Source organism: Etheostoma cragini, chromosome 22 (assembly GCF_013103735.1).
Source record: "Etheostoma cragini isolate CJK2018 chromosome 22, CSU_Ecrag_1.0, whole genome shotgun sequence".
NCBI classification, from domain to species: domain Eukaryota; kingdom Metazoa; phylum Chordata; class Actinopteri; order Perciformes; family Percidae; genus Etheostoma; species Etheostoma cragini.
In genome coordinates, this window is record NC_048428.1 from 10,327,434 (window position 1) to 10,354,594 (window position 27,161).

The 27,161-nt window shown below is 40.5% G+C and overlaps 2 protein-coding genes across 12 annotated transcripts in view; one reads left to right on the forward strand and one right to left on the reverse strand.

The window, feature by feature from the left end:
- Window positions 1–8,780, reverse strand: part of pign (phosphatidylinositol glycan anchor biosynthesis, class N) — a 14,072-nt gene extending 5,292 nt beyond the window's left edge. The window contains exons 1-20 of one of the 2 annotated variants that reach the window (XM_034861761.1): window positions 8,517–8,780; window positions 7,261–7,512; window positions 6,483–6,604; window positions 6,049–6,147; window positions 5,720–5,826; window positions 5,288–5,412; window positions 5,056–5,186; window positions 4,852–4,971; window positions 4,691–4,731; window positions 4,486–4,545; window positions 4,185–4,277; window positions 3,810–3,865; window positions 3,471–3,549; window positions 2,958–3,140; window positions 2,730–2,869; window positions 2,161–2,260; window positions 1,906–1,998; window positions 1,387–1,478; window positions 1,069–1,174; window positions 873–981 (exon numbers count right to left, since the gene is read on the reverse strand). In XM_034861761.1, coding sequence (XP_034717652.1) covers window positions 873–981; window positions 1,069–1,174; window positions 1,387–1,478; window positions 1,906–1,998; window positions 2,161–2,260; window positions 2,730–2,869; window positions 2,958–3,140; window positions 3,471–3,549; window positions 3,810–3,865; window positions 4,185–4,277; window positions 4,486–4,545; window positions 4,691–4,731; window positions 4,852–4,971; window positions 5,056–5,186; window positions 5,288–5,412; window positions 5,720–5,826; window positions 6,049–6,147; window positions 6,483–6,604; window positions 7,261–7,487 — 2,083 coding nt within the window. In that variant the 5' untranslated portion in view covers window positions 7,488–7,512; window positions 8,517–8,780. Of the gene's footprint in view, window positions 1–872; window positions 982–1,068; window positions 1,175–1,386; window positions 1,479–1,905; window positions 1,999–2,160; window positions 2,261–2,729; window positions 2,870–2,957; window positions 3,141–3,470; window positions 3,550–3,809; window positions 3,866–4,184; window positions 4,278–4,485; window positions 4,546–4,690; window positions 4,732–4,851; window positions 4,972–5,055; window positions 5,187–5,287; window positions 5,413–5,719; window positions 5,827–6,048; window positions 6,148–6,482; window positions 6,605–7,260; window positions 7,513–8,415 lie in introns of both variants that reach the window. The other variant, XM_034861760.1, reaches the window with a different exon arrangement.
- Window positions 8,781–9,035: 255 nt separating this feature from the next.
- Window positions 9,036–27,161, forward strand: part of relch (RAB11 binding and LisH domain, coiled-coil and HEAT repeat containing) — a 34,673-nt gene continuing 16,547 nt past the window's right edge. For 2 of the 10 annotated variants that reach the window (XM_034861752.1, XM_034861755.1), the window contains exons 1-11: window positions 9,059–9,633; window positions 16,182–16,271; window positions 18,875–18,946; window positions 19,088–19,143; window positions 19,292–19,405; window positions 19,628–19,822; window positions 20,350–20,444; window positions 20,986–21,103; window positions 21,273–21,430; window positions 22,615–22,690; window positions 22,777–22,872. In XM_034861752.1, coding sequence (XP_034717643.1) covers window positions 9,183–9,633; window positions 16,182–16,271; window positions 18,875–18,946; window positions 19,088–19,143; window positions 19,292–19,405; window positions 19,628–19,822; window positions 20,350–20,444; window positions 20,986–21,103; window positions 21,273–21,430; window positions 22,615–22,690; window positions 22,777–22,872 — 1,521 coding nt within the window. In that variant the 5' untranslated portion in view covers window positions 9,059–9,182. Of the gene's footprint in view, window positions 9,634–16,181; window positions 16,272–18,874; window positions 18,947–19,087; window positions 19,144–19,291; window positions 19,406–19,627; window positions 19,823–20,349; window positions 20,445–20,985; window positions 21,104–21,272; window positions 21,431–22,614; window positions 22,691–22,776; window positions 22,873–23,716; window positions 23,741–27,161 lie in introns of all 10 variants that reach the window. The other 8 variants (XR_004655207.1, XM_034861751.1, XM_034861757.1 and 5 more) reach the window with 8 other exon arrangements.

Consider the following 27,161-nt stretch of genomic DNA (forward strand, 5'->3'; position numbering starts at 1 on the left):
AACTGAATGTCTCAACAGAAATCGAGACTCATCAGACCAGGCAACATTTTTCCAGTCTTCAGCTGTCCAATTTTGGTGAGCTCTTGAAATTGTAGCCTCTTTTTCCTATTTGTAGTGGAGATGAGTGGTACCCGGTGTGGTCTTCTCAATGTTGTAGCCCCTCAAGGTTGTGCGTGTTGTGGCTTCACAAATGCTTTGCTGCATACCTCGGTTGTAACGAGTGTTTTTTTCAGTCAAAGTTGCTCTTCAACTTTTTTTCCCATTCTGACATTCATTTTGGAGTTCAGGAGATTGTCTTGACCAGGGCCACCCCTAAATGCGTTGAAGCAACTGCCATGTCATTGGTTGATTAGATAATTGCATTAATGAGAAACTGAACAGGTGTTCCTAATAATCCTTTAGGTGAGTGTACATTCGTCAAAATGTTTGTTCTCACTCACTAACTCTGTCAGGATGAAGCTCTGCATTCACTCATAATCAGACGATGGGGCACCTTCCTGCATACCTGTGGTTGTGTTTATGTGTGCCTTACAACATAATGGCTGCTATATAATATGGGAAGCATTATATATATCTATATATATATATATAGATATATATCTGATTATATGCTTTGTACGGCCATCCTTCTCTTCATTCACTAGAGAGGCCAACTTTGGACGGTGTGGTCCATACTCACTACATATTCTACCTTTAAAGAAATGGATTTAGCCAGGACTCAAATAATTGTATCTAAATATTAAATATCTGATCAATATTTAAAAAAGAATTAACACAAATTATATTATAATCTCCCCAGGAAATTCTACGCTGAACACGGGCAGGTCACAAGTACCTTGTGCTCACTCCCACCCACCCACCCACCCACCTACCTAATGTGGTCCAGCTGATGATCTGATTAAGAAGGGGCAGTCCCTGTTTCTGCTGCAGGCTGGAGTGTGTGAGAGATGGCATGTACGCACACACTGCAACATGGAGCATCTGCAATTTGACAGGTAAGCATTTAGGTTTTAGAAAATGCAATGACACAAACACAAGCACGCACAACATGACCTGTACTGTAGTTACCTGGGTGACAAACTGCTGTCTGTCACTGAGGTGCAGAGGCGTTCTCTGTCCTGATGACCAGAGGTAACAGGCTGAAGTGAAGAGAGTGAGTAGACCTGCACAGGTCCTGAGCAAACAAATATCATATGTCAACACATTATTACAGACATGTACCACTGTTGATTAGCAGTGTATTTGATAGAGATTCTCTGTCTCTGACTCCTCCATATTACATATTAAATTCAGTTTGCCAATCTTAATCTGGCTTTTGAGTTTTGCAATGATGAGACACTGTGGTAAACTTTCCGATTAATGAAAGCAAATAGAGGAAGTACTCACACCAGATGTACGTTAGGCTCTCTGCCCACAACAGGCATGAGGGGGAAAGCAGCCAGACACAGACACCCCAGAAACCAGCTTAATGAACGGAACTACACATGGACAAAGACATGCAGTTCATAGAGTTAGATACTGTATGATGTCATACTGTAATTTAAAGCCATAGTGTGTAGTTTCTGCCGCCCCCATGAGGAATTCTACATAATGACAACAAACCTGTTGGTGCGTCCACATGATACAACCCTCCTTTTCTACTGATCAAAATAAAACCATTTTAAAATGTATTTATCTGTCCATTGAGGTTATGACACATAACCCTGACTTGACTATTTGGTAGCTAACTCAGTCAAGATTTCTGTGAGCAGGAAGTTCCAGGTGTGTCCAAGCAGGAAACTGTATCTTGTATGCACAAACTTTGTGATGCATCACTTTCCATAACCTTTTGATGTGGGAATATTCAAATACAATGTATTTTTCCTGTTTACAGTACTGTGACTGCAAGAGCAGTGACATAGTTACCTTGGCCTTGCCAAAAATTCCCGACAGGAAGGGCCAGAGAGAGAGGAAAGTCAGGCCCACAGTCAGCATGGCGCGATGGAAGAAACTCACCACCTGGGGGCAGCACAGGTAAACAGAATAACCTACATAGCACACAATGAGCCCTATATACTTTTTAATTTTTAATGTATGTGGAGGTCAACTAAAGTCTATATTAATGCACTGAAGCAGAAATATGCCTCTAACTGTACATTAGAAGACATTAAAGACTCCTACCAGTAGCTCGATCCCAAACGCCAACAGCACAAAATAGCCAAAACATTTCCACAGTGGCAGAGAGGGAGCTGATCGAACCAAATCTATTAGAGTTTCGGACCTGAAATGGATCATTAATGAGATTATTTTTCCTGTGGTGAAAGGGAGACAAGAAAGAAAATGGCAAAGGCCATCCTTTCGTATATTTACAGAGGAGAAACATGAATGGATATAACACCACTTTAACGGATCTAATCAACACCTCAATGGAGTTGTGCCTGACATGCATGAACAAGGACGTGTGAGGTGAATTACATCCAATGAAAAACTGCTATATTCATCGATTGTTGAGATCTCCCTTGATGTGTTTTGATATGTGATGATATCCTATGTGTGTATGTGTGTGTGTGTGTGTGTGTGTGTGTGTGTGTGTGTGTGTGTGTGTGTGTGTGCGTGTGTGCGGCGTTTGCTCCACCACTCTCTGAGAACAGCATGCAGGCACTATACACACTTGTTTGATTAGATTGAGATGTATGTGTCCATGTGTGTTTTTATTCTATTTAACATTTTCTTTCATGTGTGTTACTCACTCTTTAAGGACAGAGTACCACACAGGGACAGGCAGCAGGCAGTAAATATAGTAAGTCATGGGGCTCCTTTGTAGAAGCAAGAACACCGTGATCACCACTGTCACACATATACACACCCTGGCCAGGGTATAGCTGGGAATCTGCACACATACACAGGAGAAACACCAAAAATATAATTCAATAGAACATTGACGTTTCATAAACTTATCTTGGTGGAAGTGACCTAACCTGTTTGAGGAGACTGGGGTGTCGGTTGAGGCCGGCATGAGTCTTCAGTATGACTAGAACAACATATGAGGTCCAGCCTACAAATCCCAGCACCACACTGCAGCCTAGAAAGAACCTGTCATAGGTGTGGTAGTAGACCAGGCCCTCCAGGGCATTGGATATCAGAGATCGGCACAGAGAGATCTGACAACAGACAGACGAGGGAGTGCTTTAGCAAAAGCAAATATGTCATGGAGAAAGATGGAAGAAGATTAATCAGCAAGGGATATAAAGTAACAACATAAAGTAAAAAGACAAAGCATACACAGGGTTACTGATGTAGACAACATTTACCACTAGGTTGGAATCAGGCATAATAGTGACCAACTTTATCCCGCTACAACTGAGTATCATGCAACAACGTTGGTTACTACAAAATGTTCCAACACCAGCCTAATGAATAAGTGCTGTAATCCACTTGTACAACTCTTAATTTACCTATAAGATGCATCGTATCCTTTTCCAAATACTTACAGCATCTTCATACTTCTCCAGCTGAATCAGTATTCTGGCCTTGTGGATGAATTCTGCTTGTTTTGACTCAGTCAGTGGTCTGTGAAAACAGTGAGACAAAGCAATAAAGACAGAGTGTGTGACACTACATTTAAATGTGGGCTGAAGTATATTGAAATACCATGTATAGTTTTGTACTTTAGTATTTTCCACTTGATTAATACTTTCATCAAGCTTTGCACACTGTAATCACGATCCCTTGGTAAAAACGCTTATTTTTATGGACTGAGCAAGTAGAAACCAATGGTAATTAACTAATTTGCAGTTATTACAAATCATTAACTCAATAACTGTACTTACTGGTATGTGGTGAAAAGAAAAGACAAGGTTGTCTCCTTTTTCTGGGCCATTTTCATCTATAAAAACACAAAACACTCAGTCACCAGCGATTTATATAAAAAGATTACTATATTACAAGACATGTGCAGCATTAGACTTACTACAACTTAGACCTTAAACATGACAAAGTGTTAAAAGCTGGCCTTGTTATAAACTGAATAGTTTGGAGATATCTAGTAATACCAACATATTTGTATCATTTCAACTGATTGTTACTAGTAATACCTACATATTTATTGAACAATGAAGTTGACAAGTGATTCTTTTACTGGCCTTTGTGACATACTTATGGTCAGCATGTCAGTAATACCGTAGCAGAGCGGAATGCTTTCATACCTTGTACTGCTCTAGTACTTGAATAGCATTGGTGTACATGCACTCTGCCTTAAACTGGTCACTGTTGTTAAGATAGAGAAGAGGTAACACACCCTGAAAGAGACACAAATACACATAAAGGTCAGGATGAAGATGTTTGGATGCATAGTTTCTATTGAACAGTATAACTGATTGTCATAAACATTGGGAGTGTTCTATCGAAATCCATTTTGGACAATTTTAATGACGCTTGGTTACAGACAACCTTCTAAAATAAAGATGAAAAATCTTTCCTTTGTATTTAATTTATCTCTGGACTTACAACAGAATTAACAGGAAAGGGCACACCGATGAGAGAAGCCATGAGGGGAGCGATGTCTGCCTGCAGGAAACAATGACAACTAGTTCAATTTACTACCTGTTGTTCTGAGAGTCCCTGTGATCATTGCTCTCATATTTTTTTATATACAGTGGTAATAATTGATGACATTGACATCATTAAACAGTGAGATGGTCTCAGTCCTTACCTGATTGACGTCAACTCTACGAAGGTGCTCCAGTTTCCAATCTGAGAGAAGCAGTAGGGATACAAATCAGAACAATAATGTCAATAAAAAAACAGATGTTAAAAATCTAGCTTGAGAGACATTGGCGCATGTAGTTGTGAGAACAGTACGTGAGGTAGCACCTTGTAGGTAGCCATCGTTGAATGATTGGGGTTCAGTGACTTTGTGGGCATTATGAACTCCGGCCCCCCACACCACTAAAGGGGTGAGTGTCTCAGAAGGATGGCCTGCACCGTGTGAACCTGGAGAAACAACACATGATTTTTTATTTTTTATTTCAGACATTAAAAAAAGCAGCTGCACACATACGCAAACGAGAGCCTTACCCCAGTTTGTCATGCCATGATCAGACGTAAACACATAGGCTGTTCTGCCGTCATGACCAAAGAAGTCTTCTACCACAGACACCAGTTCAGCTACGCCACTGTCTACTAGACCAATATTGTCTAGGTACTCCCTGAACAAAAGACAAAAAAATCAGGATAAAGATATCACAATTTTTTATGTTATGTAGAGTGCAATCCAAACAAGAAGAACTCCTAATAACATGTCTCTTACCGTGACATTGGTCTGTGTGCATGTCCGTTTGTGTCTATGCCCAGCAGATGTAGAAAAAAGATATTCTCACCCTCGAGCAGACTAGCCCTCAGACTGGAGTTAGACTTTGCCGACTGAAAGAATGACTAGTGCGGAAAGAAAAACATAGTTCGATTTGTTCAAGATGCCGTATGCAAATCCTTAGTGATTGTTCCAAGGGAGTCTGGCACTAACAGTAACAACACGTTTCCAATAAAGCTTGTTGCAGCAGTACTATTAGTAATGACTTCACGTGGCATCATATTTTAGGACATGAAAATGTATTACTTGACCACAAATTACATAAACAATGAATTTGAAAGTGGAAAATATATGAGGTTTAAACAAAAGAAGTTAATATAAACGGAATCACCACAGTATGTATCATTATCGTTAGTAATTCCACTACCATACTTTGACTTGAGTGAACACCCAGGTGTCCAGCCTGGAGGCGTCTGTGGAGGCAAAGTCCTCCTCCTTTGCTGGATAAGTGTGAGTATACACGTGGTCTCCACTGGCACCTGGAAGAACGACAACACAAAATGAGCTTCATTACAAGGAATTTTAAAAGTTTTGTTCTAAAGTAGTCCAAACTTTTACTCCTCCTTAATGAGGAGTAAAATAAATGAATTCCTGAGCTTAAATGTATAGTCTTTATCTGTGACCTTTTGCTTCTACATTGATTAGGTTGATGGTTCTGAGGTGTTGTTTGTGTGAGTCTGTGAACGTGTGTGCCTGTGTACCTTTAGCAAACATCGGCAGAATATCAGGGCTGCCCCAGCACCAGGTGTGTTTGGTCTCATTAAACACTGAGTCAAACTCTACAGGATTCTCCTTCCACCCTGAACACACGCGAAAAAGATGAGTGCACAAACAGACACAACAGTAGTCACCCATATGGTCACACACAAAAGTACAGTATATGAGTGTCAAAAGTAATTTATTTACAATTCAATTCAATTTAAATTCAATTTTATTTATAGTATCAATTCATAACAAGAGTTCTCTTGAGACACTTTACAGATAGAGTAGGTCTAGACCACACTACAGAATTTACAAGGACCAAACAGTTCTAGTAGTTTCCTCCAGAGCAAGCAACAGTGCAGCAGTGACAGTGGTATACAATACTTATTATAATTTTTTACATAGTCTTTACTGCATTAACATGCACACCTACCTTTAGCAACAGCACTCACATCCTCATAAAAGCCAGCGATGAGAGCAACATGACCGGGACGAGACTCTGTTGGCACATGTGTGTGTGACACACCCCAGGTACCCCTCTCCTCCATCACACTCCTGATATTGGGAAACACACACAAGTGTGCACACACAAACACCAGTTACTCAGGAGTTATGAACATAGCATGAGGATAAATTCAATAAAACACACACACACACACACACACACACACACACACACACACACACACACACACACACACACACACACACACACACACACCTCTACACCTCTTCCGGTACTAATTCACAGTACACAAATGCACTAGGGTTGCACAATATATAAATATATTTTATCATCTCATTATTGTGATATTAGCTGTCACAATATACACATCGTGAAAGGCTGCGACATATGGTGAAAGACACTCAGAGATTTTTTTGTGTTAGTTGAAAGAACATTTTAGTAGAAAACTACCCTTTAAAATGTAACTGTTGTTCTTTTTTTAGTGCTGTCTTTTATATTCAATTCAATGTTCAATTGAATCAGTTAAAGAATGTTGACAATGATTATCTTCTGCAAGCAATGTGTTGTATTTTAACAGGACACTGAAAGCGGCAGAAATGCAAAACTGAGTACACTTAAAATATGTTTATAGCCAGTAATATCGTTTTTGCAATATTTAACAAGACCTTCGCATATTGCATATTTTCCACGTATGCTGCAGCCCTAAAATACACCATATCAAAGCTCAACTCTGTATTTTCCCAACCTCAAGTATGGAGCCCTGGATGAGCCGTTGGGGAGTAGTGTGAAGAGACTGTCTGCTCGGAGACCATCTGCCACCACTAACACCAATCTGGAGGCGGGTGGTGCCAGCGGTGTAGCCTGAGGTGTCATTCCATGGACCAGGGGAGAGGTGAAGTAGATGTCAAAGATCGAAAGGAAGAAAACCACATGGACTGTCAGTCCGACTAGGAGGAAGGTGATCATCCTCATTTTGAGAGTCAACACAGAGCTGGGTCTGCAGAGCAACCGGGGAGGATGGAGAAGGAGATAGAGGAAGGAAGATGTAATGCATTTGCAGGTAAAAGAAGGTGAGAAGAAGAAGGGACAGAAATAAAGATGGAATAAAAATCACTATGGACAAACAACGTTATACGGTTCAAGATTAAGATATATTAGTATAAATAAAGAAGGTATTCAAAGGGTTCAGTATTATATTGACTGGTTAAAGGTCCCATGGCATGAAAATGTCACGTTGAGGTTTTTATCATTAATACATGTTCCCCCAGCCTGCCTATGGTCCCCCTGTGGCTAGAAATGGCGATAGGTGTTAACCGAGTCATGGGTATCCTGCTCTGCCTTTGAAAAAATGAAAGCTCAGATGGGCCGATCTAGAATTTAGCTCCTTATGAGGTCATAAGGAGCAAAGTTACCTCCCCTTTCTCTGCTTTCCCCGTCCAGAGATTTTGGCCCACCCACGAGAGAGAGACATCATGTCTTTTAAACGAGCAAAGTGGCAGTTGGTCGAGGCCTAACCCCCAGCCTCCAACCCACCCCTCAAAAGCTACAGACTCAGAAATGGCAGGAAAGCTCATTGTGGGACTGGCTCTAGCGGCTGTAATTCTGCACCAATGCTGAATTTTGGGAAAGAGACTTCAGATACAGTATTAGGGGACAACTGGTCTGTATAAAAACATCCAAAGAGCACCATGTCATGGGACCTTTAAGCAGTAGTGTGCGTGCAATGTGAAGTCTGATTAAGGCAGGGGTAATGTCACCATATGCCAATAGCTAATTTGCAAAAATAATGAGTTCATGGTTCGATACATTTCAGTGGTTCAGTAATTTACCTATTGGGTCACCTTGTTTACAAGGGAGTGGGAAAATCAGTTACATAGTTAGGCCACGCAAAAAGCATTACCTGAATGTAACGCCTGTGGAATCTCCCAATAAATACGGGGGACGCTTTCTCGTTGATGAATGAATGGGAGAAAAGAAATATAAACTATTTAATTCATTCACCTGATTGAGATTCCATTTTATCTTCGTAGATGACCAATTAAATATCCAGAAAACCCGACCGAGGCGTTGTACGTGTACAAACCAAGATCAACGTAATCTTTAAGTGCGTCCTTTTACAAAACCAACTGTCCCTTATTCTTCAGTAAGAAGATTAGTACAAGAAATTCAAGCACCATGAGTGTCCACTTCCTTGTTGTGATCTACGTTGACGTGAGTACTTTGCAGCTGAATTCTGGGTAGTGTAGTTAAATATGTTTCCCAGCGAGTTTCCTTGTATATTTTTTTTTTCAAAACGCCTTTTAATTAAAAAAAAAAAAGTAATTCGTTTTACTATCTAAATGTATGTGTTACAGTGTAGTTTCACCGGAAATTGTTCTTTTCACATGTTGTGCCTTTTTAATAAAACACCAAAGGCTATGAGCTGTCAAATGTGCCCTGCCCAGTCTTCCTTTCTTTTTCGCCGTTATCCAACCATTTTGTATCATCCCATGAAATAGGCGGGCTTTGGGAGAACATTTCTCAAATTTGACCAATCACATCTTCGCATCTCCCCCCCTCCCGTCAGATCCGCCTACCAAGCCATAGCTAGCTTGATATCCATTCAGGAAGAAGAGGGTCTGATTAGCTTTGCTATCTTAGATAGCTAAACATCTTTATAGTGCAAAAATGGCGTCGGTCAACCCGTTTAATCTCAGTGATTCTGAGGAAGAGGCTGAACGGCGCCCCAATGAAACAGTTCACACAGAGAGAAGCCCGAGTGAAGGGGCGCCAGGGCCGCCACCAGGTAATCCGTTCTCTCCGCCTGCGGACGCCGAGCCACCGACGCTTCTGCTGTCTAGCAACCGGACGAGCCCCAGCGGAGAGGGCTCGGTCTCGGTCGCAGCCACCTCCGCTATGGCAGGCACCGCCGAGACACGGATATCAGTTGATGGTATCGCTGCTCAGCTATTACGGGACCAGTACATTCTCACGGCCCTGGAGTTCCACACAGAACTGTTAGAAGCAGGCAGAGAGCTCCCGAGGCTGAGGGATTATTTCTCTAACCCTGGCAACTTCGAGCGACAGAGCGGCACTCCGCCTGCCAAGGACCAGGTACTCGGACCTGGAGGACCACTGCGTAAGTAACGTTAGCTGCTCCCAGTGCTAGTCACGTAACTGTCAGCTAGCTCCGTCTTTAATGCAGCATTATAAAACGTTAGCCCAATGGCTAGCCAACGTTAGCTTAAAACACTGGATTTGGAAGCCAATCGATCTTGAGATAACGTTATCCTTTTGCTGCACCTGCCTTCCCGGGGGTTTCGTTGGTCAGCTGTGTTGGCTTGGCTGACAAACAGACTACATTATCTGTTACTGACTATAAGAAGTAGTTTACTGTAATGGAGCCCTGTAGGGAAAAACATGCCCCCCCCCCCCCCACACACACATACACACACACACACACACACACACACACTTTTGTAGGTCAGAGGGAGGTCAGAGGTCAGGATCAGCTACAGAAAGAAAAACTAGTCATACTAATGAAGCAAGTTTGAAGAGAAGGCTGCAGTTTTTAAGAATTGTGTCTCCACCTCTTGCTTAAGAGGACAGTGTCTGAAATTAGTTGTTTTGTTGCTTTGTACCAGTTGTTTTCTATGCCAGGGAGAAAAATAGTACTTTACTGGTCAATGATGTATATTTGTAGCACCGTTGTCCACTTAAGGGACTCCTGTATGGGAATAACTTGCAGCATTTAAAGGGGACTAAAAAAACAGGACCCATAAACACAAATGCCATGATCATTGTAACCATGGTGACACCCCAGGTCATAAAAAAATAAAGCCTGCTATAGAACAGTAAGAGTAGTATTACCGTAAACGTTAAGTCAACTGTGGGAGCAGGGGAGCATGACATTGAAGGGAATATGAGTGACAAAACCTTTTCTTCTGGCCCCTTTTGACTGAAGTGAGTGGAGCAATCTATTGTCTGTTAACATAGATCTATAAGGCACCAAAAAGCTCCATCTGGTCTAGAAGTAGCAAACTATCTCCCTTCAAAGAGAGCTAGAAAGGTATAAAATACAGGATATGACTGAGCATCGAGAATTGAGCTTCTGTGAGCCTCTTGATAAGTGTAACTGTTCAGGGTTGAGGATTGTAGTTGACTTGAAAGTGATAACGTGCATTATAAAATGTCCTCCTATGCACATTTTATTAATTGGATCCTCTTAATGACTCTTAGGTTTTAACGGAGATGACTCAGCTTGGTATTCTCCAGTGTAGTGATTGGATCTGTCTTGTCAAAGTATATGAATCTTTGATCCAGGAGAGGAACAGTGTCAGTGAACCTTATGGATAGTTACACACCCACCCTATCTTTTAAACAATCAAGAGAGACCCACAAGCAGGAAGCACTATCTTATTGGCTGTGAATTGAATAGACTTAAATCTACATCCCATTGTTCAGTGCCTGGATTCAACTCAACTTAACAGATCTTTACAGTCTTCCTCTCTTAACCTGCCACTGGGAAAATAGGTATTTGTAGGTATTTATATTAATTTATATATATATTTATAATAAAACCAGTGGATGTGGTCATTCATTTCTGACATTCTCCTGATCAATTCCAGGATTTAAATCAGTGTTTGAGTTCCTGATGGGCCCAGAGTATGACAGCAGCGCTGCATTTGTACAAGTTGAGAACAAGGCGAGATGATGATTTTTCATTGTATAAACTTTTAGCAATTTTCCTGCTGAGGGAACAACACTGTATCAAGGCTGAAGAAAGAGAGGATTTGTTTTTTTTAATCAAAAGATTTATTTCCCCTTATTTAGATGCTATAGCAATTGAGAACAACCTGATGTCTCAGGATACTGTTGTATAGCGTTGAGTGTGGGTCAACTGGCCTGAGGCCAGTCTGATTTACCGCAACTGGTGTCTGTCCATGTATAACCCCACCAGGTCAAAACAAATACATGTGTAGACTGACTTTCTATCTATATTTTAGAGACCACGGAAGCACACAAACACAACTGTGAGCTGTGTGTGTTAGCTGCAAAGGTTTGGTGGTTGCATTAACAAAATCCCAAAGGTTTTGGAGTATGGTAATAAATGTTTTATTATGATATATCTTTGAAAAGGATGACAGGACTTCACAGCAACCCTGTTGTGAAACTGGCAGAAAGGTCATTGTATTAGCTATTGATGAGAGATAAATGTAAGAATATAAAATCCCACATTCCTGATAAATATCATCTGCCATATGTAGACAAGGGGTGGAAAAATTAAGCAGCTGATGAAAGTTGTTGAGGGAGAAGGCAATGGACTCAAGGCAATGTCACTTTTCTTTATAGCAAAATCTCATAGCCAAGGAGTCATGTGATCACTGGAATGATGTTTTTCTGCATGTTTGGAGGTTAGAAGATAGAATTAAGTATTCTTTGAGGAAGGTAAAGGGATACTGATCGAATCTCTTCTGTTGTCAATTGTGCTGTTGTGCAAATTTTCAATACGACCGCAAAACATTCAGTACCTTGCTTTTGTCTGCGTGATTCTTAAGGATTGTACACTATCATTACCCTACAAAAGAAACAAGCTATATCAGTCCTTTAATGTAATATTGTGTTGGAATAATTTTGGTCTGCAAAATGTAATGCTTTTTAGAAGGTTTTGGAAGGATGCATGGGGTTTCATATGATTGCATGAATTATGTAACTCATTGTGACATAATCACATGGGTTCCAGGGAGTCATCCTTGATAGATAGATAGATAGATAGATAGATAGATAGATAGATAGTGTGATGTGAGGCTGTGCAATTAATCAAAATGTAATCGTAGTTATGATTTTGGCTCTGACTGATCTCCAAAGCTGAATAATCAAGTTTTCTTTTTAGCTCATTAGGTTTTGCCGGTAAACTCTTATTTTCTTGTGTTCTAAATGGAAAAAAAGTTTAATTCGGAAAAGTTTAGAGGCAAATTTCACGGTTGCAAATGTTTTTTTTACTGTTGATTTATTAAACGTTTTCCACTTTTTTTTAAGTTCAATAATTGCAACATCTTTCCAGAAGAACGAGCAATTGTGTTAAATTATTGTGATATTATTGACCGAAATGATCTTGATTTCTATTTTTTCCCCATAATCGAGCAGTCCTAGTGTGATGCTAGTTTGCTTGGCTGGTCTTTCTAAGCTCAGCCTTTAGTTCTGTAAACAGTGCTTTAATAGCACCTTTCATGTATTTGGTTAGGGTTCTGATTCCACAAGTATCCACACAACCAGAGACTGTAAGCAGTTGATTGCAGTCAACGTATGTATGGATGATGGCTGTGTCACAAGCACCATTGTATCTGCAGCTGTTGTTCTAAACCCCATGATCCACAGTAGAGCATTTCTCACCACCTTGCTAATGTGCAGCATGGAGGCATGCATGGTTCTCTCTTCGCCCTAGTCAGGTACATATTTGCTCATATGCAAGGAGCCTTTGAGGTAGCATGCAATGTTGCCGGTAAGCTGCCACATTTAAGAAGTTGTTGTGGTTTGCCACATGAGACATAATATGGGATACCCAAAAGTGGCAGTGTAATCTAGGGCTATTGATATCGCAATATGAGACTACATATCGTATGCAATTTTGGATAGCGTGATATTATAATATGGTAAGTGTTGTCTTTTCCCAGTTTTACAGGCTGCATTACAGGAAAGTGATGTCATTTTTTTGACTTACCAGACTATTATATTATTTACCTGTACTCCATTACATTAAACCATTCCTGAGGATTGGTGATTATTAATCAAAAACATCATTGTGAAAATAACATTTTGTCAAAGCACCAAATGTCAACTCTAGTACAATCTCAGGACATGAATCAGACAGCCAATTTGTGCTTGCTTGTTACAAATCTGTAAAGTTGGCACAATGGCAAGCCAGGCCAAACACACACCACTGTCAGCCTGATCTTCCTATTATGTGTGTGTACATCCCCCTTAGTAGCACTGCCTATTAACCTGAGATGCACTTACTCTTTTTCATGTATTCTCTCTTTATAATGTCTCTCCAGCCCTTCCTCTGTCTGGGACAGGGAGTTGTTATTGTGCAAGAAGGCGATTAATGATATTGTTCAAGTGTTGGCTACCCTCCATTTTGTGTGTGTGTGTGTGTGTGTGTGTGTGTGTGTGTGTGTGTGTGTGTGTGTGTGTGTGTGTGTGTGTGTGTGTGTGTGTGTGTGTGTGTGTGTGTGTGTGTGTGTGTGTGTGTGTGTGTGTGTGTGTGTGTGTGAATTTAGAACCATGTTGGTGACAATCATGCCCAGTTTACAGTATACACAAGCATATTCATAGTTACATTTCATTTCAATGTTGATATTTTGAGGCAACTGCTCACACAGGTTTGTGTGCCTGCATGTGCATCCTTTATTATTTATTTCCTATTATTTATATATATATACAGTATATTTCCAGCTCTTTTTAAATGTATCTCATTGTTCTCAGACTAAAGTCTTGCTAGTTGCTAGTCTTTAATTTATCTCAAAGCAGAAAAATATATTTTTCATTATGTTTGTCTAGTATCCACTTTCTTGTCTTTAAGAAGCTTTTGATGGCCTCCCAATAGTTTTTGTACCCAGAGAGACAAAGAGGCATCCTTTTTTTATTGTTCAAATAAACTCATTTGCAGTGTGTGTGCTTGAGTGAGATGGTCACACTCATGTACGGGCAGCAAACTGCCCAGCAGCAGTGCAATGACGAGGCGAAAGTCTGGAGTGTCAGATCCATCACAAGCCAGACAGGATTCACTACAGGCACAGAACTGAAAGGTCAGCCAGGAAGAAATGCTAACTTGATTTTTGTAAATAAGGGCACACACACAGAAGCCACCTGCTCCCGCACCTTGGGGAATTACAGGTTTGTCTTTCTCCTCACACACACACCCAAAGACACGCCTCACATTATCAGGAAGAAAGTACAGTTGGAAGCCTTCTCCACAGGAAACAGCGTTAACATGACGTCAGCATGACCAAACAATGACACACACTGTCATACTCACAGCCAATTCCAAAACACTCTCGCTGTTCAGTCACAAGACTGAGATTGTGTGTGCTTGGTGAAGCTGCATGGTCATACATTTTAACATGTGACGCCCACACACAACCATATGGGCACACACTAACCATATGCATTTACTTTATATGCATTTCTGCCCAAATTTAGGGTTGTCAGATCCAATATTTAGTGATTTTCCACACACAACGTTTAGCCACATGCCTTTTTTTCTTTTTTAAAATGGTCTAGTTCCTTTGGAACATCAATCAGACAAAACACACAAATTAAGGTCACTAATTGGTGTGAGCTAATTGAGAAAAACCAAATGGTTCTTTTTTAAACTTGTTAAACGCAACCAAAAAGGCAAAGGTGTCACTCAACCTGTAAGTGTTTTTATTTATTCTTATTTTTTTCCCAAAATATCAATCAGTGATTTTATTCTCAGCTTCATTACTTACAGTTACTGAGTCACGACCCCTGGTTTAAAGCCAGTCTACATACTACCTTTGGCTTGACCTTCCACTGTATCTTGATATCAGCGAACAAATAGTCCAAGATTACACTTGTATTGAGGTGGAGGAAAACTAACAGCAGACCAGCCTACCTCAGTGAAACAGGAGAAATCATTATGCTTCTGTATCAGCTTCATATGTTCTTGCAGTGAACGATACTTTTTGCAGGTTGTCGGTTAGAGATGTAAGTTTGGAAATGTCTGTTTTCTATTAAGTAAAGGTCTCAGTAAAGTTATACGTATATCCACAACGTTCCACTTGTGGGATTGCTCCGTTGCTATTGGAAATTACGACAGATGAACCTCTTTTCGGACGGATGTCCATTACTTTCAGCTTTCTTTTTGTGTGCATTCTAAACTCCGGTGAATAACTGAGGAGTATAGTTAACTGCTCCTCAGATCTCTGCAGGGTAAATCCAGACAGCTAGCTAGACTCTCTGTTCAACCTGAGTTTACTCTCGCACGACTAAAGCAACTTTTGAACATACAAGTTCCACAAAAAAAAGTTCCTCCCAAAGCTATTTGGCAGCGGCACCGTGGCTCCGTCCGGCACTTAGTACCTCCCATGACAATTGGGATTGGTTTAAATAAATGGCAATACACCAGAGCACTTTTTTCTCCCATCCCGGAATGCTGTGTGGAGTAGCCAGACCCTCCTCACCCAGCACCGTGGAGGAAGGTACGGCAATACGAGACAACAGCAGAGTTAAGCAGCAGTTTTTTGATGGATTTTTTTTCGCACATGTGCAGTGTGACTCATATGTTTCTTGGCTAAACTATAACCTTCCCACATTGTTTTTAAGGGTCTCTGCTTTTAGCTGAATTTATTAAAGTTTCCATCTGTTTGGGAGAAGAGCGGCCAAGTTGTTAGTCACACCATCCTTTAACTGCAGCTCAATGTCAGCATGCGTCCAGCCTAGTTAAGAGACCTTAAGCAAAATGTTGAATCTCTACAGTAATGGGGCAACTGTTATGTAGCTGACTCTGTCCCTTCAGAGAGGAGAAAGTATAAAGCAACATTACTCCAGCATCAGTGCATTGTCACATTTTTAAGCTCTGTGAGCTGCTTGACAGTGGACTCGGTTAACTGTGCGGATTTTACAGTATACTTGTGTCATTATTGTCTCTGTGTGTCTGTACAGATCGAGCAGGCAGCATCAGCACCTTGGACTCTCTGGACTTTGCCCGTTACTCAGATGACGGCAACCGAGAGTCGGATGAGCGCGTGGCAGGTAAGATGAACCGTACTGCCAGGGCTCAAAGCAAGAGACCTGGCTCCCCACGGGACAGAATTGGAGGGTGGCGTAGAAACAAAAAAAACAAAAAGTGCATCAAACACAGTTTAATCCAATCCACCACAAAAGTGAATTAAGTATTAAGTCTGATGTCACATTGGCAAAACAAGCCTATTTTTAACACATTTGATGTCAGTATCCACACTAAACAATGCTGTTAATACTGTTTTGCATGCAGTTTTCATCCAGATGTAGAAATCAAGTTAATTTAACAGAATGTGTCTTTCGAAAGGCTTGGATCTTTGTCAACATGTTCCACTTACCACACACTGTGTGGTTCTTTCTTTAACTTGGTAGAGGTGTTCCTGCCTCTTCACATCAACTTCACACTGTTGAGTCAGGCAGTGGGATTTCTCGTGACCTGTCTCAGCACTGTTTGACGGTGATGGCGTCTTATCACAGAACGGTGGTCTTAAGAGCAGCTGCTCAGTTACCAGCAGCTTGTGGGTACATTTTTACGCTGTCGACTAAAGTAAAATAACAGATGAAAAAGCCTTTTACGTTTACAATTATTGCAGACGGTACAGTGCTGTCACACATGGACAAATCCTTTTTATGTAAACCTAATCTGCCTCATGTTTTCATCTTTCTATTTGATAATCGCCCGCATTAATTCTTAGCCCTGCACACTATGCCACAGTAAAGTGGTTAACATTATCCATTACCAGCTTTCTGTAGTCATCCACTCATTTGATCGGTAAGTGTTAGTCAATAAGTCCTGAAAAGCCCCAATCCATAAATACAGAATGGAATTGTTCACACAGTGTGGCTATAAATGCTTTATTTGTTTTCTCTCCCCCCCCACCACCCCGTGTGCTGTACATGCCTGCTAAGCATGATAATTAGTGTCTTCCTGTATGGTAAACAGGTTTACATGTCTACATGCCTTTGGTTTATAAGTGTGAGTAAATGTGTTTATTGCCTTATGAGAGTTGAAAAAAGATGATTTAATAAAGGTTGAAGTCTTAAGTGAAGTTGGTGGATACATCTAAAATGTAAACCGGGAACTAGCTTTGTTATGGTTTGGGGCTTTTATCAGTTTACGAACACATGCATAGTAAGGGCACAGTTAAAACCATGCAGCAGAGATGTCCGTTTCATGCTCCCAACTACAAATTGTATCTTTTTAAAATGACTATTATTACCATATTGGCACCGTCCCCCTCCTTTCTTTCCTCTTCACCCACCCCCACTCTCATCCCACAACCTGTTCTTCTTGCCAAGACGCCTGCCCCCAGCTGTCTGACTCTGGGTTTTCTGGCTTTCTCCTGACGTTGATCAAACCCCAGTTAACAATACTGGACAAGTCACTCCATCCTAGACTAGCTTTTTGCTTTTGCTTTTTTTTTTTTTTTTACCTTCTCCCCGTTATTCAGTTATCCATTTTGTTGCGCTTGCATCCTGTGCACTCTTGATCTGCTGGATGGGTTAGGCTTGATAGAGTCGGTGAAATATGTCAGAACAAGTCCAAACATTGTATTGATAGCATTTCTTTTTGCAGAAATTTAGAATTCTTAAATTTGTAGAAACTGAAAATTGACTATGACCTCACCTCACAGAAAATTACTCATTTTATTTCATAAGATTGATGACATTTTTGAACTGCTTTTTGCAATTAATACTGGTATTTTAAGTCTGGAACCTTATACAATACCACCTGTTGAAGCACAATCCTAGACATAAATGACCGATTTTGGAACATCAATAGACATCAGAAGGCAGATTTTCAGTGCACAGCTATGCAACATAGTTTTCCTGCTCCATCGCTTCTTTCGTTTTGCGTGTGTTTTTTATCTAACGTGTCTAAGGATCTTGTGTGTTTTTCTTTATTCAGTGTCCGTTTAGATTTTCAAATTTCAATGTAGAAATCAACAATATCATTTAAATGTCGGCTGCTTCTGATTGCAAAGGACGTCTGAAACAGCCTGCTTGTGGTGTTATGATTTTCTTTTTTACGAAAAACAAGTCTAAAAGAGTAACCTACCATGTTCTAAATGACATTTTAACACCTGAGTTTTATAGCTTAGATTGTGTTTATACTGTGATGGCCTATACAAAGAAGTAAAGACCTTACAGCAGTAGCTGTTCTTTGAGTGGCTTAAAACAAAATGATGTAATTACTTGTTAGTACGGCATTTGCCTGGAAAAAAATCCTTTGTCAGACAGCTCCTAGATTATCAAGACTACATTTCAGTAGCTTGAATAGATTTGTTCACCTCGACTAGAAGTAACTTTGGACTTTATTTTTCAAGTCAGTCACATCAGTGCTATTAATGGGAGGAAAACGAGGGCAGGAAATCCTACCATTGAGATGTGTCTCAATGCATTACATCACCCAGCCGGCTTTACCATGATCCTCTGCTGCATGCGTTCCTTAGACCCATGATTTGCATGTATCCTTTTTTTAACTTTTTTTTTTATGACTCTTACAATCTTTTGTGTGGTTGTTTTGTTTTTCATGGCCATCTTTGTTTTGTTTGTTCCCTGTCTTTGGTTGGATGCATTTCCTGTGTGTGTGTGTGTTGTCACTTCCTGTCCAGTGCTGGAGTTTGAGCTACGGAAAGCAAAGGAGACCATTCAGGCTCTGCGCGCCAACTTGACTCAGGCAGCAGGTGTGGCGTACTTTTAACTTCTTCTCCACCTGAACCCTCTTTTGTTACAGCTTTCTCCTCTTTTTTTTCTAAGAGAATTCCTCTAGATGAATAAGACTCAGCATTCTTTCAAACTCATCTATAATCTTCTCAATTTCTCAGAAAGTGAAGTGACCTCTCAGGAGAGAAAAAACTTCAAGTCAAGTCCTGAAATTCAGGTGGGAATACAAGTGTTGAGAATGCACAGATTTGTGAAGTCCTTTCAATTTTTTTTTAAGTAAATAAAGACGGAGTAAATATGTTCCTGTGATGACATCACTGCTAAGTCTTGAGTGAATCATTTCACAGCTTGTTTTTCCTCTCTAGGAGCCTATACGTCCACTGGAGAAAAGAGCCTTGAACTTCCTTGTGAATGAATATTTATTAAAACATGACCACAAACTCTCATCCATCACCTTCTCTGATGAAAATGATGATCAGGTAAAGATGTTTCTGGATGTATGTTTTTAAGACAAAATGACTCAAAAATGAGTTCACCTTTTTATAATTTATTTCTGTTTCTTCATTGAATATCTTTTAATTCTGAAGGCAAAATAGGTATCAGACTTGTATGCATGAGGTCTATCTATGCAGAAGAGACGCCCGCTGCCGCCACAAATTAGTTTTGTTTAATTATTTGCTTTAAAAAAAAATGCTTTCCAGGACTTTGAGTTGTGGGATGATGTCGGCCTCAACATCCCAAAACCTCCCGACCTGTTACATCTCTACAGGAACTGTGGTGTCTCCGTCCCTTCTCCTCGGGACATGGTTGATGTGTCAGTAGAGGTGGACTTTGACGATCTTCCAGGAAACTGCATCGCCCAAGATCCCCCGAAGAAGCCCGACCTCTTACATCAGGTTTGTGTGTCACTGTGCATGTACATGTATGGATGTAATTCATGGATGTAAACTTCTTCATGATTACCTTCCATACATTTATGTTGGATTTTTTTAAATGAGTGAGAGTTGTATATTTTGCTTTAGGCAGCATTAAAAGCTTTGTGATCAGATTTGTTTTTTGCTTTTCCAGTAGAGATGGGTATTCTATTATCACAGACACACTGCCTTTTTTGCTCTCACTCTGTAACTACATATTTATTTGCATGATTCAAAGTTGTTTCTCAACAGAAACTAGCTGACAATGTGCCTTTACACACTTTTTGAAAGACAGTGCCAGTTTCCCCTAACAGTCAACTGCTTTTATTTTTGCCCACTCTATATTCCCTTTGTTTCAATAAAAGGCTGCGGAAGTTATTGAAAATGGACTGCTTCTTTCTATGAAGTAAAGGATGTCACAAAGTCATAAAGAGTTTTTTAGTTATTTGAGTACCTACTCTTAAGCTGAGGTAATAAAGTGTCTCTGTAAACTTCTTGTCCCTCTATAGCAACAGACAGAAGTCGTCCAGGAGTTGGAATACCAGATCAGCCTCCTCACCAATGAGAAGCAGAGTCTAGCTGAGCAAATCAAGAAACTGCAGAGGTGTGTGCCGGAGTGACTTTTTATGCTAACATACAAATGAATCAGTCATTATGTTAAAACTGGCTCTGAATACAGTAATGCTTTTCTGTTTATCATATTAAGAATATGCCCACTGCTATGATGTTGACCCAGTTTTCCCTCTATTAAGAGCAGTTATATGCTATCACAACAAGATCATTTACCACTACCATTATGGGGAAATAAGAAGCATGCGTGAAAATCTAGAAATGTTTTCAGCACATTATTACCATACCATACCACTGTGAACAAAACAGGCCATGAGCTAGAACCAGTGTGGAACTTTTCCCCAAACACTAATCTGATACGTGAGTGGAACCTATTTTCCTTCCACGTGGAGTTATTAAGATTCAGACAAATTAGCTTCACCACAATCCGAAATAGCTGAGGCATTTCACATAACTGCTCTACCTCTGCTTTTGAATGGAAGATCGTTGTCTTGTTGACTCACTTCTTCAATAATACGAGTTATGTAGTGTTTTCTGACAGGGTTCTTTCATGTCTCCTTTCCCTTACGTCACAGTGAGATCCAGACACTAAAGAGGACTGTTTCCTCCCCACCTCCGGCCACTCTGAACCTGGGCTCCCACAATATATCGTACTCCACAACCACCACTTCATCCATCGGCCCTCTCTCCGTGGTACGCGGTCAATTTGAATATGTAATGCACAGGATTGGGTTACCAGCACCATGTCCTGCAACAATGAAAAAGTGATAGAAAGTGAAACTTTGCATATTTCTTGATATAGTTTGACAGAGGCCCAGACGTTTGACCCATATATTCTGACTTAATATCATATTAATCTCAGCCTCCTACAGATAATGGCCAGTATCTGGACATCCGGAGGATTTCAGAGCCTGAAACTAACCCAGACCCTCCCTCTTCTCAGAACATTTCACACCCTCAGCCACAGTCCCGCAACAAGCTTAAGAATCGGCCGTCTGTCCAGTTTGATCAACCTAAAAGGTGAGTCCTGAAAATTCTCTTCTCTCCTGTATAGACAGATATAAATAGACGCCCGAAAAAATGTCAATCCTCTATCAGTCATATGAGCAATGTTGAATTTGTTGATGGTGCGTTGCTTGGTACACTGTATGGATGATACATTAGTTTCTCTAACTCAATCCTTACAAATCTTTGCTGTGAGGTACTTGAATCTAGAGATGCAAAAATTGGTTGACTAATCCATTAGTTGATCTACAGAAAAAAAATTGCCAACTATATTGGTAATTGATTAATCAATTTTTCATCCAAAGATGGCATTAAATGCTGTTTTCAGCCTCTCAAATACAGATATTTTCTGCTCTTTTTCTGTTTCATATCTTCTTAAACTAAATATTTATGACAAGATTTAAAGCCTTCACCTTGGACTTTGAGAAAGTGAGATTGACATGTTTCAATATATTTTATAGACCAGGTGATCAAGATAAGAATAGGCAGAATAATCGATGATGAAAATAATCGTTAGTTGCAGCCCTACTTGAATCTAGAATACAGAAAATGTATACCGGTAGTCAAAACCTACTGTACATGTTACTGCCACACAGCCCTTCTTGGTGTAGTTACTAAATGTAACCACTAGATGGAGGTAGTTATCAGTCTATGCAGCCACAATGGACAATGCAACAGCACTGAACTTTTGGCTTTTGTTCTTTAATCTATAAACATGTATATGTTTATATATTTAAGAACAAAAGTCTTTTGCTCTTTAATGTTGTTTTAAGAACAAAAGTCAAAAGTTCTGTGCTGTTGTATTGTCAATTGTGGCTGCATAGATAGATAGATAGATAGATAGATAGATAGATAGATATAAATAACATTTCTCATCACAATCCCAGCCAGGCTGTAGTATATTTAGTGCGTAATCTAGTGAATCATTCGATTCAGTTAGTTATCATCTGCTATAGCAGGTCCCCAATAATGTATTTGAGCCAAACTCCATCTATCTATAGATTTCTTTGTTTTAATCCACTGAAGTACACGGCAGTGACATGGGAGACTGACTAGACTAAGCTCTCTGGCAGGAAGGGCCAGACCAATCCTCAATCATTCAGTGGTCAGGGCAATCTCCAGAGTTATTGTGAAGTACAGATTAAGTGGTACAAACAGTAGTGACTGTTTTTGGTGTCTCGTTGTTTGTGCTGTCGCAGAAAGTTATCCCCGGCCTTCCAGCAAGCCCTGCTGTCTTTCTGCAGAATGTGCTCCGACAGCCGCCTGGGAGCAGAGGTCAGCGCTACACTTTCATGTAGACTCACAAACAATACATTTACGATAACGTAGAGTTCAGTAAATAATGCCCCTCTCATTTCCAGGTGTCTCGTATAGCAGACAGTGAGGAAAGTGTGATGTTAATGCTGGGCCGCTGCCTCCCTCACATCGTCCCTAACGTCCTGCTTGCTAAACGAGAGGTAACCCCATTTCCTCTGCTCCTCTTCTTCTCCTCCCTGTACACCTGTCATCTTTGTCATCATCACAGTCTTCTCCTTGTAGGATCCAATAGATACACACACGGCAGCAGGGCTAATCAAGGTGAACATTTCAGGAACCTTACAGAGAACACAGTCATCTTCAGCTTGCAAATTCCCATCCAAACTATGTCTTTCGTAATGGGCAGTGAATAAATTCCTAACAACCTTTGCCGAAAGGGACATGATTAATTTTTTTCTTTTTTTGGGGGGGGTGAGTCACCCATTTTGCCATCTGCTATTCTAAGAAAGATGTCTGTTTGCTTTGAAAGAACACCCTCTTCTTGGTTTGTGCCACAAGGCATTCCCAAAATCCAACTCACATGCAGCGAAGTGTTACACACCATGTGTAGAGGCTACCAGCGCACTTGGCTGTGATCTAATTGGTGTGATTGCTGGTTTCTTTATGATAATCATACTAATGTCTCATTTTAACCTTATGTACTAATGCTGCATTTAGCACCTTTCATCTTGTTACCTCCTTGGCCTGACTGTGTCTTCTGACAGCAAGCTGTATGACTAAAGAGCTCATTTAGACATTTGCAATGACAATCATAGACTTTCGTAACCAAAACACCCAGCTGACTTGTGTCTATCTATTGACTGGGAATTTCACCTTCTTTCGTGACGGCGGTTGTTCTCACCAGTGTTGTCACATCATTTCTCATTTCTCCTCTGGTGTTTTTGTCCCCAGCTCACGTTTTCCCTTTGCATTCACTGGTTTTATTTTTACTCTTCTCTTTTCGTCTCACTCATTCTCTCACTCTCATGCATGCCTCTCTTCTAGAGAATGGTTGCACATCTTTGCCAGGTGAGTCTTTCACGCACTCATCTGCATGGTTCTTACATGACCTGTAGACCTAAAATATGTAACTAATGCCCAGCTCCTGTTGGCTACAACTGCTGCGACATTCGGGTCTGGCTTGCCACAATTATTCTTTTTTTTAAATTACAATTGCCTCTGACATTTCTGTAAAATGTTAATGATGTTATGCTATCGAGAATTGTCATGAAAGGAAATGGATTTATAGCCAAAAAATGAACTAGTATTGATCAGTGATTGTTTAATATATGCAGTTTTAGCCTTACAGTAGGTGGGTCATGTATGTATCTTTATTCTATAATTTTCTGATTTATTCCTTGTCTGATTTATTTCCTGAAGTGGCTTTTGAGATTCTGGAGTAATTTTAATTAATCTGATAACATTTTCTAGCAACCTATTTAAAAGTAGCTTTATGTTATGTGGCTTTTTTCAAAGTCCTCGCTATGAGGTGTGCAGTAATATCCCAGGTTAAGGTAAAACAGCTTTATTCATAATAACTGTTGAGGAACATGCTTGCATTTGTTTTCACAATTCGAATGTATATTTTTTCTGAGAAGAGCAGGGAAGGTGACTTTTAAAACTGATTAGACATCCACAATTTATTACTTCTTGAAAGCTATTATGCAGACACCCACACAGGTGTTTTGTCCACTGTGTGTGTCCGTTTGTATACAAATAATTTGTGCTTGAATTTTGCACACAGTGGTGTTGAATCTTAATAAGACAAAATGGAGTGTTTGAAAGAGGTAGGTCTGGTTAGGGTAGTTTTCAGTCTGGCTGCTTTGCATATCACAATGGTGGTGTTGTTTTAGTATAATTCTGACAGTTAGAACTTAATCTTTTTGCAAAATCAAGATAGACAAACTGGATGGCGAAGATTTAAACACAGACCCAGAGGCTAAAATGGTGTGCTGAGTGGTGTGGCCTTTATACTATATCCGTTAGATTCACGAACCATGGCATTACGTACACACACACACACACACACACAAATATACACACACACACACACACACACACACACACACACACTCACACACTCACACAGCTGCTCACACTTCCATCGCGCAACTTGAAGCTTTCTATCCACCCCAAGCCTGGAGACACACCTTTAGTTCTCTGAATGGGACTCCCACCTACCTAAGAACAAAGGAGTGGCTTGAAACGTTGGAAGGATGCATTGAAACTCTGCCTGCCACCTGGCTGTAATATCATACACTGTTAATCATTAGACATGCTGTTTTTCCTCAGTATACTGCACTGTACTGTAATATATGCCATGTGGTTGTATGTTTCTTTTCTTTTAGTGGAAAGGCTTGAATTGTGGTCATCTGCCACATCACTATTTTATTAATCCTATTTCATTTACAGTATAGGGTGCGTCTAGGCTTTTCAAGAATAATCACTATGAAGAAAGTGTATACATATGCTGTAACAATTGAATTCCTTTTTCTACTGGCCAGATTAACTGTGATCTTTAATGAACTACTGGCAAGCCAAAGAAGAGCTTTATTAGGGCTGTAACGAGACAAAAGTTTAGGAGTTAAGTTAAAAGTCAAATGACATTTTCTGTGGAAAGTTAAAAAGAATCGCCGGTACAACACAGATGTCTTCCTAATTTATAGTTTTGTTTTAGTTTTTTAAGGTGCATAACAGTGACTGCGGCGTGTTTGTTCTTAAATGTCTGATAATGCAGTAGAAAGTCAGTATGGATAAAAAACAGAAGGAAATCATTTGAAAAGAACAGGCACTTGTAGGAGAGAAGAATGTGCAACATGTCACACAAAAAAATAACACATATGATATTGTAAGGCGTTCACACTGCCTGCGTCAGCCGTTAGATGGTCCCGTAAAAACACAGGTCTTTCCATTCTTTTTGGATGGCGGTAGTGCGTTTAGGCTACGGCGGGGGTTGCCGCAATGGGGGGGGGCACTCAAAAATACGCAGCGGGCCGTCGACGAAAAGGTGACACTGACTCAACATTTGAAGAAGCGTAAACCCACGTCACGCTGCGGTGGCCAGTCGTGGAACCAGTGATCAGTCTTGTCTGTGTGTTTTGAGCTGTGGTTTGAGGCGGTGTGAGGTTCTCGTACAGTAAACAGGAAACATCACTGCTTTTATCGCTGCCACAAGAAAGTTTTACAACACTACGAGGGTAAAAAGTGAAACACAAGCACTGAACTCTCTGGGAGTTTGTGTAATAGCTGACTGATTACTGCAGCAGCAAGCACTCGCTATGTCTTGCTCGTCTCCTTTCTCTCTCTCTCTCTCTCTCTCTCTCTCTCTCTCTCTCTCCCCCCTCCCACCCCCCGTTAAATAAGCAATAAGCATTGTAAGCCGTGTCAATAAGCATTGACACTCACTTTTCTTGGTTTTATTGCCTACTAAGACATAGTAATGCTGCATTGGATGATAATTGTATGCTGCAAAAGAGATATACGTCACTGTATCTGTGAGTGTCTTGTGTTCTTCTGTTCTTTTGATGTTAATCACAGCATTTTTTGCACTTTATTTTATTATTTGAATGCAAGACTGTAACAGAAATTCCATTTTATAATAAAGATCGGATAAGACTTGTTAAGATGCAGGGTGGAAATCAATATGTGATGCAGGCTCCTGCACACAGTGGTCCTCGGACTGGAACGCGCAGACACTCACTCGGCTCATTGAAGTAAAGCATCAGTCCCCTTGGCCTCTGCGTCGTGGCGTCGTGCTGTCCACTCTACCTGCCCACACTGTTTATCCAGCACTGGTCAGATGTTTAACCTCCTGAAGAAGTCTTCACATCAGAAACACAGGAGTACGCACAGAAATAGAACAGGGTCAGCATGGGTTCTGGCTTTTCAGATGTGTGCTGAATTCCTTTATTTGTTTCATCAGGCCAGTGCTGTTAAGTCTCCAGAAATGTCTCTTGATGGTATTTTCAGAGGCCAGCGCAGAAGATGATTCAATGTGACAGTTAAATGTGCCCGAATTAAGTTAATAAGTAGTCCTTTGTAGCTTTTTGATGCTTGAACTGATTTCACCCATATTGAACTTGTAATGTAACCACTTAAAATGACCCTCTGATGCTGAAATTCCATATTTTTACTTTTTATAAGATAGCCAATGGCACTGACTTCAGAGGGCTGGTCCAGCAATGAGCGAGTGACTCATCACAGTCTATCTTTACCCAAGTGTCAGGTCCATCTGTCCGTCCAGCGTTGGGGTTTTGCACGGTCTTCAGCACTTGGCAGGAAACTATGATATCTGCCTGGGGAAAAAAATAGTTTGTTTGAAAAAAACATATTTTTAACTCTGTATGCACTCTCTAATTTGGGTGTGTGTGTGGCGGGAATTTAGGGCTGACCACAATTTGGCCATGGAGGCCCTGTATCAAGGGCAGCTCTCTCCCCTCTGACTGGAAGG